Source organism: Gouania willdenowi, chromosome 14, assembly GCF_900634775.1.
Source record: "Gouania willdenowi chromosome 14, fGouWil2.1, whole genome shotgun sequence".
NCBI classification, from domain to species: Eukaryota; Metazoa; Chordata; class Actinopteri; order Blenniiformes; family Gobiesocidae; genus Gouania; species Gouania willdenowi.
Genome location: NC_041057.1, coordinates 12,784,976 through 12,803,316, shown reverse-complemented (window position 1 = coordinate 12,803,316; position 18,341 = coordinate 12,784,976). Strand labels below are relative to the sequence as shown.

General features: G+C 36.4%; 1 protein-coding gene across 1 annotated transcript; it reads right to left on the bottom strand.

Annotated features, from left to right (window-relative positions):
* Positions 1–2,883: 2,883 nt before the first annotated feature.
* Positions 2,884–17,496, bottom strand: LOC114475807 (RING finger protein 145-like). Its single transcript, XM_028466921.1, has 12 exons — positions 17,293–17,496; positions 14,388–14,639; positions 13,360–13,468; positions 13,098–13,189; positions 10,955–11,190; positions 10,700–10,875; positions 9,436–9,576; positions 9,123–9,305; positions 8,889–9,036; positions 7,657–7,779; positions 7,331–7,564; positions 2,884–6,032 (listed from the first exon to the last, which is right to left on the bottom strand). Exons 2-12 carry the CDS (start codon positions 14,569–14,571, stop codon positions 5,502–5,504), a joined length of 2,157 nt encoding a protein of 718 aa, XP_028322722.1. The 5' UTR covers positions 14,572–14,639; positions 17,293–17,496; the 3' UTR covers positions 2,884–5,501.
* Positions 17,497–18,341: the final 845 nt, after the last annotated feature.

The window sequence follows — 18,341 nt, the reverse complement described above, 5'->3', positions numbered from 1 at the left end:
CAAAACAAAAGTCCAAATATTAATAGATAATTCAGCGAGCCTTTTTAATAGAATAAAGCTACAGCGTATTGATCCGCCAAGGTGCAAAAGGTCAACAACTTTGGTATTATTCAGCCAGCTCGGGGGATGATTGACAGGAGCAACTGGCACCGCTCCAGGCTTTAATTCCCAAAGGTGATTGAAAAACGCTCGTGACCTTGATTATAAAGAATAAGAGTCTTTTATGCTGCAGTTTCCTGCTTAAAGAGGGAGCTGGAGACAGAGGCAGATCAGCCCTTACAGGATTTAAAGGACTTCATAGCAAAGAGAGGGGATGTATGTATGAATGAAGAGGTGACTACTGGAGGCAAGGAGGAAAATGCGAAGAGGTCCATCCACCTTCTATTGCTCCTGCTGCTTATACTGATCATGCACATGGAGCTCGTGGACTCAGGTGCATTTACAGGTCAGCAGTGCATCACTGGGTCAACACACACACACACACACACACACAGATGCACATGCAATGCCTCATATTATCAACACATGCACATTTGGAGTCTAGCAGGAGAAAAGCAGAGGAACAGAATAGAACCACATCCTTCTGTGTGAGGGTCAATGTCACGATTAGAATATTAGAAATGTCAATGCTGAATTAAATGTACACTATGTAGAAAAATGTAAAACACAAAACAAAAACAATAATGTAACAAAAAATATTATTATTATTATTATTATTATTATTATTATTATTATTATTCAGAATAAGAATCAGTTTTATTTTCCAAGTACAGTTTAAAAACAATACAAGGAATTTAGCTTGGTGGATGGTGTAAAGAACAAAAAGCAAATAAACCAGAAATCCGATAATAATAATAATAATAATAATAATAATAATAATAATAATAATAATATACAGGAAAGATATATACAAGTACTGTAAGTATTATTATTTTATACGCTATTTATTAATGACGACAATACTTCTATTATAAGCACGGTGTGTGTGTGTGTGTGTGTGCGCGCGTGTGTGTGTGTCGCCATCAAACAGCACAACAGCACCCTCTTGTGGCCGACACTTAAACTACATGTTGTTCCGAAGGTTTTGATTTTAAAGATATCAGTGAGAAAGGTGTTAATAATAAAATAATTAATAATAAACAGGCTAACAGGCTAACTGACTTAACTGTTTAAAAACCAAATTTAACATTTTTTAGTAATTGTATAAATAAAGCACATACCCAAGGCTCTTGAGTTCAAAGGCGTGTTAGGGCCATCTTAAAATAAAAATAAATAAAAAAATCTGGACACTAGATTAAAGTCGTATTATTTCGAGAAAAAAGTTGTAATTTTATAAGAATGAAGTCATATCTTAATAAAATCGTAATTTTATGAAATTGAGGTAATATTATTTTAAGATTAAAATCTTCATCTTTTGAGAATAAAGTCGTCATTTCATGAGATTAAAATCACAACATTTCAAGAATAAAGTCATAATATTTTGAGATGAAAATTCTAACTTCATAAGATTAAAGTCATAATATTTCAAGATTAAAGTCGTAATATTTTAAGATTAAAGTTGTATCTTCATTAGATTAAAGTCATAATATTTAAAGATTAAAGGCGTAATTTTTCGACAATTGTCAAAATATTTTGAGAATAAAGTCATAACTTTACGAGATTAGTCATATTTCTAAATTAAAGTCGTCATATTTTTAAATTTAAATCGTAATTTTGTTCGATTAAAATCATAGTATTTCAAGATTAAAGTTGTAATAATTCGAGAATAAAATCATAATTTTAGAAGATTAAATCCACAAAATTTCAAGATTTAAATCGTAACGTTTCGAGAATAGTCGTAATTTTGTTTGATTAAAATCATAGTATTTCAAGATTAAAGTTGTAATATTTCGAGAATAAAGTCATTATTTTGTGAGATTAAAATCATAGTATTTCAAGATAAAAGTCGTAATATTTCGACAAAAAGTCATAATATTTGGAGAATAAAGTCGTAATTTTATGAGATTAAAGTCATATTTCCAAATTAAAGTTGTCATATTTCTAAATTTAGGTCATAATTTTGTGAGATTAAAAGTATTTCAAGATTAAAGTCGTAATATTTCGAGATTAAAATTGTAATTTCATGAGATTAAATTCATAATATTTCAAGATTAAAGTCAGAATATTTTGAGAATAAAGTCATAATTTCATGAGATTCGAATCATAGTATTTCAAGGTTAAAGTCGTAATATTTCGAGAATAAATTCGTAATTTTATGAGATTAAAATTATATATTTTAAGATTAAAGTTGGAATATTTCGAGAATAAAGTCATAATTTTATGAGATTAAAGTTGTAATGTTTTGAGAATAAAGTCGTAATTTTTTTAGATTAAAGTGACATGATTTCAAGATGTCACAATATTTAGAGAATAGTCGTAATTGATTGAAATCATAGTATTTCAGGATTAAAGTCATAATATTTTGAGAATAAAGTCATACTTTAATGAGATTAAAGTAATAATATTTCAAGATTAAAGTAATAATAATTTGAAAATAAAGTCATACATTTATCAGAATAAAATGGAAATATATGACAATATCATGACAACCCTGTATTTCATTAATAAGGAAGTTGCATCCCAAATCAGTACATTGTACAGTAAATATTTCTTAATCATTATTTAACTTGTTTATATCCATATTTAATAGATTGATCAACATGGCCACATCACTGAAATATTATGTTCCAAACATATTATTTATTCCTAATCATACCTTGCAGCCATTAATATATGATTACTGACAGGTGACGTACAGTAAATATCGCTTATGATCATCTTTCATATCAGTCATAATTGTGTGCATAATAAGTGAAAAACAAAAACCAAAGCCACCATAGTGTCCAGAGTGGATGATTCCTTTTATTTGACATTCAGTTTTTGTATCATAACCAAAGGCATTGCCAGGCATTTATCCCCAGAATAAACCATTGTGCACTGTAACAGAACATGAGCGGCATCCCCAGCCCACGTTTACACAGCAGGTCCTAATCTGTGTGTACGTGTGTGTGTGTGTTCAGAACACATGTCATACAGTCACATTTAGTGAGAAACCTAAAACAAAACAAAAATGATCCGTCTCTAACATCCACCACCGTATATATGTCAATCAGAGGCAGCTGTGTTGGATCACAATGTTGTATGCACAGTGACATCCATCCATCCATCAGCTTCGTCACAGATGTGCTGGATGAACGCAGACAAGTCTGTGCGGACTTGACTTGGAAACATCTGGATTACAGATGTGAGGCTGAGGTAAAAGATCAAACCAGACTAATTGGTGTTGGTGGCAAAAACCTCAATAGCCTCATCATAAAGTCAATTCTGTTGTGAAATCTAGATCTATATAAATAGATTAGATGGTCAATCAACAAATCCTGACTCTGGAATAAATTAAAAACTATATTCAAACCTAATTAAACTTGTACAGCTTCTGTTTAATACTGCGATTCAAACCCACACAACTGCCAATGACGTCACACATTATCTTTGCTAAACACTCACAACGTATGTACCCATCTTCCTTTTAATTCAAAAAAAGTAAAATGAAGCTGATAATAAAATGAGAAGTTGAAAAACTACATTTCCTCTTTGAAAAAAAATAAAAAAAATGAAAAAGGTTACAGAGCGTTGGGCAGGGCCGATCCTACACTGACCGTGTATTCATTTTCATCCCTGCAGACATCGACACTGACGTCATTCATTATAATTAGACTTTTCAGGATAAAGTAAATAACACTGTTGAGGACGGGGGTTTAACTGGTGCTTCCCTATGTCTTGTCTGCGTCTTGCCGCTCCCACTCCTAACAGTAGCGTGCACCGGAGTGATCACAGCAACATGAGAGCGCGTCATACTGACACAGGGAGCAGGAACACAATCTGGTCTCTGATCACAGGTCAAAGCTCCCCCTGGAGGACTCCAACCCTGATCCGACATACGTAAAACAACAGCAAGTATAAATGTCCTTCAGAGCTAAAAACAAAACAAACTATATTTTACAAACACGCAGTTTCCGTGTACAGACATCAGAGGGTATTTGGTTGCTGACGGCCACAGAACAGCTTTGGAGCGAATGCAAGTATAACTCACATTAGTGCAAATACGACAAACAAACAAACAAAAAAATAAATGGTAGAAAAAAAACACTGATTAGAGCACATGAGTGGAGGAAATACTCAGAGACAATTCTGTGGCAAGAGTGGCAGCGTGCAAGCTCTACATATTAGGCGTGCATCACGACTCAGCATTCTTTACTTTTACACTTTCATTCGGACACTTGCAATTACTCAGTACTTTCCCATCCTGCCTCATTCAATGTGTGGGTTAGGATGCAAAGGAAAGGGCGGAGGTGTTAAATGGATAAAAGTTGCTGGTAGTAGTAATAACCGTGTGTGAAATGCAGTGACAGAGCAGCCTGATGGCCTTTTGAAAACAGGACTCTAAAGCGATTGCAAATAATACTACTGGGAGGATGAGTGTGGAATAAAGTACCTTGATTGCAGCAAAGCTAACAGCAGCAACATTATTGGGCTCTGTGGAAAAAATGATCACTCCACATTCGTACGCTGCTCGTTTTTTCTCTTAAACTCCGCTCTTTCACTTACTGTGCAGCGTCGACTGAAGAAGAAATGTACAAAACGACTGTAAAAATAACATTTCTCTTTAGAGTAATACAAAAGTTTGGCGATGAAGGATAGAAATTTTCTTTCTTTTTTTTTTTTTTTGCTGGGACCAGCCAAACAAGTGACGCTAATATTGAAGTGGTACAGTTGGCCGAAAGCTTGACATGGTACGATTGATACAGAGCCGTGGACCACCTGAACTTGTTCACGTTTTCTTCTGCTTAGCACCAGGCTTCAGGGCACGTGATGGCCTCAGGAGATGACATTCACCCTTTTAGTCGCGATCAGTACTCAGAAACGCATGGATCTACTGCACTCCCATCCAGCAGTCAAACACAAAAAAAATGTTTCAGCCAGAGAAAGTTGAAGACTTGGTGAAATATTAAGAGGTTGTCACTATAATAAAAGCAACTGTCATTGACCCTTGGTTGCGTAGAGAAAAAGAAACAAACCAAATGTTTGGAAATGTACCGCAATGCGCACCGAGGATGATAAATAGACACCAATCTGATCAATTGGACTCAATAAATCTTATATTCTATGCAAATATCTTGTGGAAATGCTGTTAACCATCCTATTACTTTGCACATGAAAGAATAAAAACTAACAAAGGCTTCATTACATCACTGTGACATCCATTGTAACCTCCTGAAAACATTATTGTGTCAATGCTGACTCCTGATCTTCTGCTATTGGATATTCTCCCTAAACAGATATATAAGAGTTTTATTCTGTGATGGTTGGAAAGCTGACAGTTGGACATATAGAGTAAGGGGAGATGAGTAATTAGATTGTGTTTACATGGGCATGCGTGTTTATTGTGTGCGTTACGATGCAGCTCAGAAGCTGCAGGAAGGAGAGGGATGTTGGTTGTCCTGTGTTAGCAACGCCTGGCTCTCTGATGAGGGGAAACATGTGGGAGGGGGGCCGGGCTCAGGTCGCATGCTGAAATCCTCTGACCGAGGGAGGGGAAAGATGGATTGGGTAGAAGTATGGGAGGGTGAGGGAGGAGTGCTGAGCGTTTCTGATGAGTCACAGGTGCATAAAGGTGGCGACTCCTGCACACGATCAGTGGAAGTAGATGAGAGTGGAGGCGTGGCGTGGTGCACACCTGAGGAAGAGGCAGAGGCTTCTGCATCTGACAGATCCTCCCCCTGCTGTTCCTGTTTGCCATCCTCCTGCTGCTCGTCAGCGGGAACTTCTTCTTGATTGGCTGTAGGTGTGTCCTGGTTGGGGCCGGTGGGTGCTGGTGATTGGCTCTTGAGTTGGGAGTGGCAGAGTGGGCAGCTTTCTTGGACGTACAACCACTTCTTCAAACAACCAGCGTGGAAGAAATGACTGCACGGCATGATCACAGCACTGTTCATGTCCTGGGGAGAAAACAAACCAATCCTTTAAAACTGGAATTGGGTGGTCCACAATATAATGGCGTAAAAAAAGTTTCCCAAATGGTGCCAGATCACATTTTGCCTTGTTCCTCTTGAAATTTTGAACATCTGTCCCAAAAATTGGGCCAATATAACATCTGTAAAGGGTGGCACACTTTTTCTTGCTCAACCAAAGAATGCGTAACTTTCACAGATATCAGAAGCTTTAACAATCAGAGTTCCCACACTTTTTTTAACAAAGATTTTTCAAAAACATTTTTAAAATATTTTACCAAATTGTTATGACTTAGTTCTGCATTGTTGAGATATTTTTTTGCATATGCATTTCCTGGTTTTTAGCGTACGCCAGTGGAAGTGGTGTTCCCTATGCACAGCTTTATAAATGAGGCGGAGTGTGAATTTGCGAGAATTTGCGAGATATCGTCATTCCCGCTCAATTATGCCGCTGGTATGCAGCACTTTCACTTTGAGATAACGCCAACTACTGCTGCTCTGAGCAGCAGTCCGATCCTGGTTGCCTTTATTTACATGCAACCGGAGTGGCTCTTCTCTTCTTCATGCCGCCAATGAAACAGCAGAGTTGGAAGTGTCGCCTCCTGTGGTCACAGATTTTTTCGGCTCACGGATTTTTTTTATCAAATTTCGGTAAACAAGAGGTTTACATTGACTTTTTTTAACTTTTAATGATTCTTAGAGCAACCCAAAGCAGCACAAGTTGTCATTTTGACTGAAAAAGCTGCTAAATGATCCTGAACGCTTCACTCCTATAGAACTCAATGGACTGAGTTAGAAGTTCATTGGCATCTTCAATTACATCATTTCAACATGGTGGCACATGAATATGGTGCAAAATAATGCGTTTTGTTAGGCATAGATCTTCTAATTAGGACATTTCAAAGGTTTTGGGCCACATTTGTAAAAACAGTGGAGGATCCCTCTAAGAGGCCAAAAAGAAGTTGCATAAAGTGATGCGTGGTACTACTTTTGTTAAATTTGCTGCTTTTAAGGAAATTAATAAATCCTCTGTCTCTACTACTATACTGAATTGCAGCTTATTATTTTCTATTTACATTTTTGGTATATATTATTCATGTTAAATTGCATGGTATCGCAATGTGTAGAATTGAATCGCCATCAAATCAATATCAAATCGTATCGAATCGGGAACAGGGGATTCAATGTATCGCTAATGTATCATATTGGCGGGAGTGTATCGAGGTGTGTATCGAATCGTTAGTGATGGAGATTCACATGCCTACTACACACGGAGCCGCTCCTACCTGGTAGCAGATAGCACAGATGTCGTTGTACTGCTGCAGCTGTGTGTTGCTCGCCGTGGGGAGGCTTTTGATCTTGTTTACGGCGTCTCTTCGGAGCAGGAAGCTCTGCCAGCCCAGCTGCGCTCTGAGCCACACGTTGTAATAGGAGTGAACCAGGATGATGGTGCTGCCCATCACACTCCACTCACCAAACACAGTCTCTGACACACCATAGCCCACCACACACACGGCAACCTTTCAGAGCAGGAAACAAGAAACAGGGATGCCAGGTTGGATCATAGCAGCCTTCTAACAGTCTGTCAGTTCTTTGTACAAATGATATTTACCAGAAACTCCAGCAATCTGTAGGTCCCATTCACCCAGTAAATAACTTCATCCATGTTCTCCATGGGGACTTTCCGAAACTCCTCCACCATGAACAGAACATAGATCAGCAGCGTACCAAGAACCTGGAGGCAGAACAAAGACTTCATTTAGCTTTTATTTTATTCACCTCCAACTCTCTCATCATTTCAAATACTGTTGATATTTTATTATTATGTGGTGACACTATACTTAAAGTTTTACACTTCAGGCTGACATTGCGCTGTCATTAGCATGAATCAGGTGTCACGAAGGCTATCATTAAGTGTCCTTCGCTAAATTATGACACCTTTGGAGCTATGTTTGCATTTTTTAGGTCAGGAGGGATCTAGTGGGGTTTTTTAAAAATAATTAATCTAGGGGTATACTGACACAAAAAAGGCTCAGACGCCCACGCCAAAAATATCAAAACCTATATTTTCATTGATTAGGAAGTCAAACAAGGTAATCAATAAATAGGAAAGAAATTAGATGATAGATATTTGTTTTTAGTGTAATTTACAGCTGATTTAGGACCCGTTATCATAATAGGTGCTAACAGAAAGCTTATTTCCGGATAAGTAAATGTGTTTAATTGTAATTGATCTTTAGTAATTGAGAATGTATTTGTAATTGACTTTCTAAGGATAAACAATCATTGTAATTTAGTTGTAAATGAAAAAAATGCTGGTAATTGTAATTGAATTGTATTTGAATATGGGTAAATGAAAATGTAATTGTCATTGAAAAATGTAATTGACCACAACCCAGGTTATGGTAATGAACGACACTTAATTAAAGCCTTCATGACACTTTATTAATGCTAATAACAGGTGTGTGACCCTGATTTGTTCTAATCACTATCCATAGGCAGTGTTGGCAGGGTGCCCCTCCCCCTCAATGGACACCCATGCCCTGCCAACAGGATCCCACCCAGAAATTCAATTCGTACTCATAAAACGTAACTCATAAAAGTTCTTTTTTTTATGCTTGGGACATGTTTTCAGTTTCAGAAGATTTAAGAATGTTGTCAGATAAAAAAAATGTTCCTTTGCAAAAAAAGAAAAAAAAGAAAGTGAAAACAAATCAGGGTCAACTGCTTATTCAGGTACCAAAGCTCTGTAATGATGGTAATGGGGTCCTGGAGGAAGAAAATCCTTCCTACAGGACCTGAACGACGTAAATTATAAATTGCAAAATATTTGCGTGTCACTACCTGCAGCGAGGTGAGGATTGATGAGGAAATGATAATGAGAAGCCAGAAGTCCATGTGGAAGAACTGACAGATCATATATGCCATGTAAGCTGGAAAGATGAGCAGGAAGAGGCAAAGAGACATGGCTCGGAAGTGTTTCCACAAACTCCTGTAGAAGAAGCACAGAAAACAAAAAAACTCTATAAACAAAAAAAAAATAAAACACAAAGCAGGTGTTCTGTGTGTTTGTATTACTTGTCTCTGGATGCCCCCAGTGCCAAGACGATGGGGTCGGCGATCTCTAACATGGACTGGAGAATGGAAGCAACAACGATGAAGAGGATGATGGAAAGGAGGAAGGCTCGGTGAATGACTTGCAGCTCGATGAGGCCGGTTTGGACAGCGAGGATTAGCAGCGTAATGCCTTCTGTCATCCCTCTGCATAAACAACAGAAACAAAAAGATGCACCTCAGATATATATATATATATATATATATATATATATATATATATATATATATATATATTTATGGAAACAGATTTCCACACGTGTGCAGAATAACGCACCTGTGCATGGTGTTGTCATTCATAAAAGCTCTGTAGCCTTGCAGGTAGAACTTGCACAGAGTGAGAACACCCAAGGCGACGAAAGAGACGGTGAAAACCAGGCCCAGCAGAGAGTACGGCGTACTGCAACATTCTGCAATACTGGTGTCAGCGAAAGCACAGAAAATCAAGAATTGGAAAGATTAGCAAGAAAAACATCAAAAAAACTTTCAATGACTCTCAAACAAAGTTATACTTAACCAACATTTTTAAGAATAAAAAAAAACAAAACCCATAAAACAATTCTTCTTGTAACCCAGTATTAGGTCTATGGGTTGGGAAACCATCAGGGAAAACCAGTCAGGGTTGGGCTCAATTACATTTCTCAATTATGATTACTGTGACCGGCTTTTTTTTTTACCCCAATTACAATTATTATTTTTCTCCTGTAAGTCAATTACAATTATGTAAGTTCAAATTCAATTAATCACAATTAATCAGGTTTTAATAAATAACCCCATAAAACTTAAACTTCCTTTTGTGCTAGCTTTCTATTAGCATCTCTTATGATCGATTTTGACCCATGTCTTAAATCAGCTGTGTTTGTGTTGTGATTCAATTGTAATTGCCAGAATAGATATCGGATATTGGTCCGAAATCGGCCAGAAAACGAATATCGGATTTTATCGGACTGCATCTAAAATCTTTGATATATATTATATTTATTCAATTGTAGAATACTGTAGATATTATGTTGAAGGTTAAAATGTATGTTACCAATTGGTTAATAATAAATGGGTCAGTTTTTCTCATACCTATTGTTGCTGACTGTTGTTCTCTGTTTGAGTAACATCACTTGATCAAACCTTTTCTGACATTCCACACTATAAAATAAGTAATAAAAGTATGTAGGATTCATGCAGGTATGGCATAGGATCGATATCAGTATCGGCCAATACCCAAGGCTGCAATATTGGTATCGGAAGTGAAAGAAGTTGTATCGGGACATCCCTAATCACCAGTTTCTTTAGAATTTCTATGTCAATTACAATTACAAACTCAATTATCTGAACGCAATTGCAATTAAATTATCAACTGCATGATTACAATCTTAATTGACCCCAACCCTGAAACTAGTAGGTAAACTATGACTCTCTTAAAAAAACATTTTTTGCACAAAAATACATTACCCAGATACTAGGTAAATCCACTTGTCTTCCCTTTAACAAATATGCTGATATACTGTAAATACTTGTGAATTTTAAAAAGGTCATTTCTGTGATACCTGGTGAGAAACAGGAAAAGAAGTCTCTCTCTGGGGGTTGGCTGGTCTCTGGTAGTGAAATAGGAGTAGATCTGCAGGGCGAACAACAGCAGCCAGAAACACATGAAGAGAACTGGAAGGACCAACTGGTTCCACAGAGACATTCCCAAAGCTAGAAGTCCATAGACCTCCACCACCTGCAGGACAAACGTGAAGAGCAACGTCAAAAAAAAAAAAACCAAAAAAAAAAAAGACAAATTTGGAAGAGATTATTACCTGAGCGAGCTCCCTGTAGGCCGTCTTAGCCAGATTATAAGGTACCAATAAGTTAGACGCGAGAAAGTAAATGACCTCCAGGCCAGTGAAGATCATAGAAAACTTGTTGATGAAGACGATGGTCTCCAAGGGAACGAGACACAATCTGGCCACCAGAGGAAGCAGGTGAGCCGAGAAAAGCCAAATCCTCTTGGTTTGCATGACACAGGAGCACAACGTGCACACTACCAGTTGACCTGAAAGAGAACGCCGTGGTGAACAGATTAATAACAATGACTGAGCTGAGCAAACCTGATTTTAAAAAGAGGTTTCAAAACATCTGCAGAATCATTTATAAAGTCTAGTGCAATGGTTCTCAACTGGTCTGGACCAATGATTACTCCTTAAACTAAAGCTAAAACACAAATCAGGAACAATTGTTCAAAATTGTACAATATACAATTTAAAAAATAAAAAATAAACAAGTGGATGTGTTTGGACCAGAAATAATAAATGTTTTACTTTTAATTTGCTACTTTTTTATTTTAAGCCTGGATTTTCACATTAGGAACACCAAGAAGATGGCAGGTTTAATTACACTGGTTCAAAACAAGTCAAACAAAAAGAGCAAAAAAGGATTTTAAAAAAAACAATTTTGAAAAAAAATTAATTATTGTTTATTTATTATTGAAATTGTTCACTTCTTCAGATCACAATTTATTTATTTATTTATTCCTTTCATGAAAATGCAAACCAACATAGATTATTACATCAAATAATATCACAGTTCAAATTAAACATTTCATTTGCCCCTTAACTTAATAAATACAATAGAGAAGGTAATTAGCTAAACCTAGAAAGACAGCCAACTGTTCAATATTTTCCCAATTAAAATGACTATATTGCCATTATAAAGTCAGTGAAATGTACTTCCCTCCATTAAAGAATATAGATGATCCCAGCTTTAAACAAAACCATGAAGCTTTGATGATCCAAGATCAAAACATAAAAGAACTCTCAGCATCTCAACATGAGTTGTACAATAAAGTTATCTGTAAATGTTTACACCTTCATGAGAACAATATGTATGAAATGTATTTTACTGGCATATTTTACACTCAAAACATTGGCTTTAACATGCCATGTGCCAACAACTTAAAATAAAAAAAATAACATACAATCTGCCTGTGGCTTTTGAACCAAGTGTAACTTAACTGAGGTATATGCCTAGACCAACAAATAAATGCAGAAAGTTAGTACTTTCTGTTTAGATTTTATTGAAAAAACAGAAACTGGTCAACATGCCCAGGTTTGTGCAGTTCCAATGTGTCCTCCTGTGGAAAAAACTTTCCTGGTTAAATAAAGGTAAAAAAATCGATATGGATGCATTTTGAATCCATCCAAGAATTGCGTGACGTAATATCGCGATATATCGCCGAATCAATTTTTCTTCAACACCCCTAATTAGGGCTGGACAAAAAAAAAAATCGATTTAATTGATTCATCGAATTTGTAGATGAAAACGATTTTATTTTTGCAAATTCAAGTTTAAAAAAAATGAATTACTTTTTTTTTCCCACCAGTTTTTTTGGATTTTTTTTGCGTTCCGTCCTTGTGGGTTACCGTAGCGCGATGTGAGCCAGCCCCCTCTTTGTTTACATGTGTTTACCCTTTGAGTAGGTTATATGTGTGCCACAGGTATGTTTAATGTCTTATTTGCACTATGCTGAGATGCTAAGGGAAGAGTTCATTATTTTTTTTTATTGTAATGTTATAAAATATGTAGTTATATGATTTCTTAATCAGAAAATTGAAGCTATTGTGAAGTTGCTGTTGCACTTTTGCTTAAACCTGGTTAAAGCTTAAAATTGTTGAATAACAGAGCCTCATTTACTTTTTATTTTGGGATTGTTCTATGCATTTTAACTCTCGACGACAATCACAGCAATAAAGTTGCACTTTTGACAATATATCTGACATCTGCAATCATTTTAAGATAAATCAAAACTCAAATTTTTTTTTTTTTTTTTTTTTTTTTTTAAATCGGAGATTTTTTTTCAGGCAAAATCGCCCAGCCCTACCCCTAATTGTGTATATCATGGACTAATATATCAGTGTGTATATCATGTGCATGTCTCCAAGCCTTTTGTGGGTAATATCATACCTATGAGAGCAGTGGTGAATCTGTTCATGGAGAGAGGTTCCACATACAGAGGTCCTTCGTAACCAGACTCTAGCTCACTGCGAACATAATCCCTGACAGAGAAAGGTCAAAAGCTTAGAATACAGGCACAACTTTCAGACAAGAAAAAACAAAAAAAAGCATCAACATGCAGTAGAAATCAGGCTATGTTATGTCACTTCATGTGCAAAAAAACAAGGCAATGATGATACAATATTTGGGGGGGGGGCTTATCCAAACTTACCTTGAGACTTGGTGACCAGCGTACAGCAGGAGGGCCGTTAGAACATACAGGTAAAGCTTAACCAGGTGCTGCCGAGGCAGCGTTAGGAGCACCAAGCTCAGAATGTAACCTGTGAGGGAGGTGCACGAGATAAAAAGCCATTAGAATAGAAAGAGGACATTTATTCATCTTAGAAAGATAAGCCTGTATGATTGAAGCATGACTGACAGTAAATATTTACGTTTCAGAGTTCGTGAACCCATTTCTGTGTCAATTCCACATCAGCCTACCTATGATCATTTTTATGGCAAAAAATACATCAGAAATGCTTGTTATTAGGGGTGTCCCGATCCGATATTGATATCGGTCCAATATCAGCCAGAAAACAAATATCGAATTTTATCGGATTGCATCTAAAATAGTCTCAGACATATAATATATTATATTTATTCAATTGTAGAATACTGTAGATATTATGTTGAAGGTTAAAATTGAAGTAACCAATTGGTGAATAATAAATGGGTCAGTTTTTCCTTATACCTACTGTTATTGTTCTTTGTTTGAGTACCATCACTTGATCAAGTGTTTTCTAACAATCCACACTACAAAATAAGTAATAAACGTATGTATGATTCATGCTGAGGGTCGATATTGGTATCGGCGAATACTCAAGGCTGCAATATCGGTATCATATCACATTTCTGTCTCTTTGCCCACTTGTTTACGGTGAAAAAGTGTTTGAATGCACGATATTGTTTGAATACATACACGTGAGGGTATATTCTGCGTCACATTGCAATTTTCCACTTGAATTTGTTTGAAATATATAGATAAAAAAAGTAATTTACAAAATGTATATTAATAATAATGCCATTTGCGTTTAAGGGAGTGAATTCTATCATTTTTTTGTTTGTTTTTCCGCGATAATGGAAAATCGGAGGCCCTTTATTGTCGTTCATAAAAGCAGGAAAAACTCTTATTTCTCTTACTGCAAAGTTGTCTGATTATATATTCCTTTAAACGAGGTAATTCAAAGGTTGATCACTGACCCACGTAGTGCAGGTAGAGTGCCAAGTATTTGTACTGGAACAGAGGGTTGTTGGAGAGACTGGAGCGCTGGATCTTCTGGAAGAAGGAGCTAACATCCCAGCGGTACAGGACATCCAGCAGCATGATGCTGGGAACACGCAGACCCACATTAAGCACAGCCTCGACGCGGTCCTTCACTGCCATGGCCTCAGACGAATCTCTGATCAGCAGGCAGAACTGACCACTATAACAAGACGGGAATAATGCGAGCTCTGCGGGAAAAGACAGAAAAGACGAGGAAGGATGATTTATAACGTGCTACTGTTCCAGAAAAACAAATAAAAGTAACAATGGGAATTAAAGAGAGCCACGAAAGCAAAAAAGTAAACATGAAATTCAATGAGAACCAAATATTGAACAATTTGGCACCACGTTTGTGTCCAGTTTGTAACAGAATAAACACATGAGGACTGTTTATGGCATCTTTTTCTATCTACACGCAGCAAAACTGTCAAACAACATTACGTATTTTGCAAAGTTGTTTTCAAACAGTTTAAACATGCAATGAGGTCATGGAAACCTTTGCACAACTTAAATACACAGGACAATATTTACATTGACAAAAGGCGGAAAAGCGATGATTTAATTTTAACCCTAACCTAGGAAATACCTTGGTTTTTTTTGTTGTATATGTATTTTTAAAGGTGGAATTTGCTGTGTTAAATATGTTAAAATGAAAAAAAAAATATATATATATATACGTGTCAAAAATGGGATTCGAACCCACGGCAGCAGAAGGAAGAAGCCTTAAGTCAGGCGCCTTAGACCACTCGGCCATCCTAACACGGTGATAACTTTGGCAATTGCTTTGAAATTGATAACAGGCACATTACGGTAATGTAGAAAAGGTCCAGCAACGTCATCAGTTGTACCCTGGCAATGTTTAACGTATCTCTAGACACTCAATTGGTGTCTTTTTGATGTCCTTTTATGCGTTTTTCTCTCAATTAGTGTCTTTTTGTTGTCCTTTTAATGCGTTTTTCTCTCATTTATTGTCTTTTTGTCATCCTTATATGCATTTTTCTCTCATTTAGTGTCTTTTTGTTGTCCTTTTATGCGTTTTTTCTCTCATTTGTATCTTTTTGTTGTCCTTTCATGCGTTTTTTCTCTCATTTTGTGTCTTTTTGTTGTCCTTTTATGTGTTTTTCTCTCAATTAGTGTCTTTGTTGTCCTTTTATGCGTTTTTCTCTCATTTAGTGTCTTTTTGTCATCCTTATATGCATTTTTCTCTCATTTAGTGTCTTTTTGTTGTCCTTTTATGCGTTCTTCTCTCATTTTGTGTCTTTGTTGTCCTTTTATGCGTTTTTCTCTCATTTAGTGTGTTTCTGTTGTCCTTTAATACGTTTTTCTCTCATTTAGTGTCTTTTTGTTGTCCTTTCATGTGTTTTTTTATGCCATTTTGTGCATTTTAGGCATCATGTATACACAAAATTAGACTGCGTGCCACATGTGGCTTCTGGGCCACCAGTTGCCCAAGTGTGTCTTTCTTTACAGTCATTGGTTTACAAAAATGCAATTCCATTCATTCCATTCCAGAAGTACACAAGTGCATACAGATGCCAAACAGAAGTAAGTATTAAGTAGGTGCACATGTTGAAGAGCAGCCTCAGTTATTTATGTATTTATGCATATGGAGCTGCTGCAGGATTCTTTTTAGTATGCCAGTAGCAGACTCTCTGGAAGAGAGATGCTGAAAACTTTCATAACAGATTTCACCTCTCCTGTTTGTCACACTGGTCGGCGTCAGATCACGTCTTTAAAACCCAACATTACATTACATAACACCAGCGTCTAGCAAAGGAAGTGAACGACCACTGATCGTACGTAAATACACAACAAAGATTGAGTGGATAATTATACCAGCAATAATTAAAGTGGCAAACCAGCATCGCAGTGGTTTGGGATGAGTGTATTGTATAACGTGTAGTGTTAATGCTGCATAGAGTGGGCAACCGCATGAACTCTGGTAACCCCACTGTCTCGACGGAAAAGCGTCTTATTAGCTTCGCAGCTAAAGCCTGACACTGCGCGTAAACGCATAGTGTTTACTCCAAAAAATATATATAAATATCTGTATCACACGCATGATCGCCACGTTGATATAATGTGGAAGGCATTTGAAAAGCCAAGCTGTGGCAGTGTACGTGACGTATGAGCGATAGTGAGTTGCAGCTATGGCCGTCGCGGGTGTTTGGATTCTACTGGTATCTGTGTTATCTGGTTACCCTGCGTGTGGTTGTCCACAGGCTGCTAATAATGTATTTACAATGTAACAACCATTTGATTCGGCTGTCAGATACATAATAAATGTGCAAAATCTAATATTAAAGTGGAATCACGGATCGTGTTCTAAAAGCACAACATGTGTTGTGACAGTAGGGATTCTGTAGGAAGTTATTTTAACTTATAATTATGACAGAACAGGAATTGATAACAGCACTTTCAGTTAATTAATCTCCCTACACGTGTAAAACGTGCAAACAAAAACAAAACAAAAAATGTATATGCATGTTATATTTACAAACACCACCCAGGTCACAGTGTTTCAATAATAGTCAGATTATAAAAGTGGAACCAATAATACCGCAACACCATCACAGCGGCAACGACTCATGCTAACGCAGTTAGCATCGCTATCAGTTCGCCTAATGACTACAAACAACAACAAAGATCACCTCAGTAAGGTGATGCTCAACATTCACTCTTAAATAATCGTATAGAATATTAAACACTGATAACATGTGTATGAAACTTATAAAGGCTACAGAAACTGCGTGGGTTTTTTTACCCAGCAACTTCAACAGTGCTAGTAGTAAATCCTGTACCAGTCAAGATTAAATAAAAAAAGAAAGAAAAAAAACTTACGTTTGAAGGACGATGTTTACACGGTGTAAGGCGGTTTTGGGATACTTCTCGGGACGAATATCGACCATTTTAACTCGGCACCGCCCGAGTTAACGGTCCACTCGATAGGAGCGTTTCAGATTGAAAGGATGCGGCCCATCCGCTCGACTCTCCAGCAGCCATTACCTAAAGAGCCCCACAGGATGAACTGAGCATGCGCGACACAGCCATCCCTGTACACTTCTAACGGCATCGATAAACTTATAGTTTTCTGCCATGCTTTGCTAAAGTAGCTCATATATAGTTACCCCATTGAAAGTTAGTAGCTCTTACATTCTACAGTGACTGTTTTTATTATTAGTAACCTGCTGAGAGTCAATCCTGAAATGTACTTTCAAAAGAAAGTTTGAGCATTATTATTATTATTATTATTATTATTATTATTATTATTATTATTATTATTATTATTATTATTATTAATATTCATTTGCACATTGTTGTGTTTTTTTAATGCCGTTGTTGCTTTGGTTTGGTTTTAAATTATATTTATTATTTTTTAATTTATGTCCGTCCCACAGTTGTATATTTGCACTTTTATCCTATGTTGCTATTTATTTTTGTTCTATCTTGTTTACTTTTGCTTTTCTATGGTGTTGCTGCAACGTCTGAATTTCCCCTATGATGATCAATAAAGGTTTATTCGGTTTTGTTCTATTCTATTAATGTAAAAAAAAAAAAAAAAAAAAAAAAAAAAAAAAAAAACTGTAATTCATTTCAATTAAACTTTATTTATATAGCGCAAATTATGACAATAATTATAATAGTATTGTGTGCACTTATATTTAATCATTAATTAATTATCATTATTTTACTTTATTGTGTACGTTTTCTTTTTTCTTCTTCTTCTTTGTTTAGTGTTTCTTCTTTTCTTTGGAAATAATTCTCGAGCCTCTGTAGCAAAACATAATTTCCCCCTGGAATCAATAAATTATTTCTGATTCTGATGTGTACTCTTCCATTGCAACATTGCTCATACTCCATAATCTCAGTTATTCTCTGTCCTGTTTAGT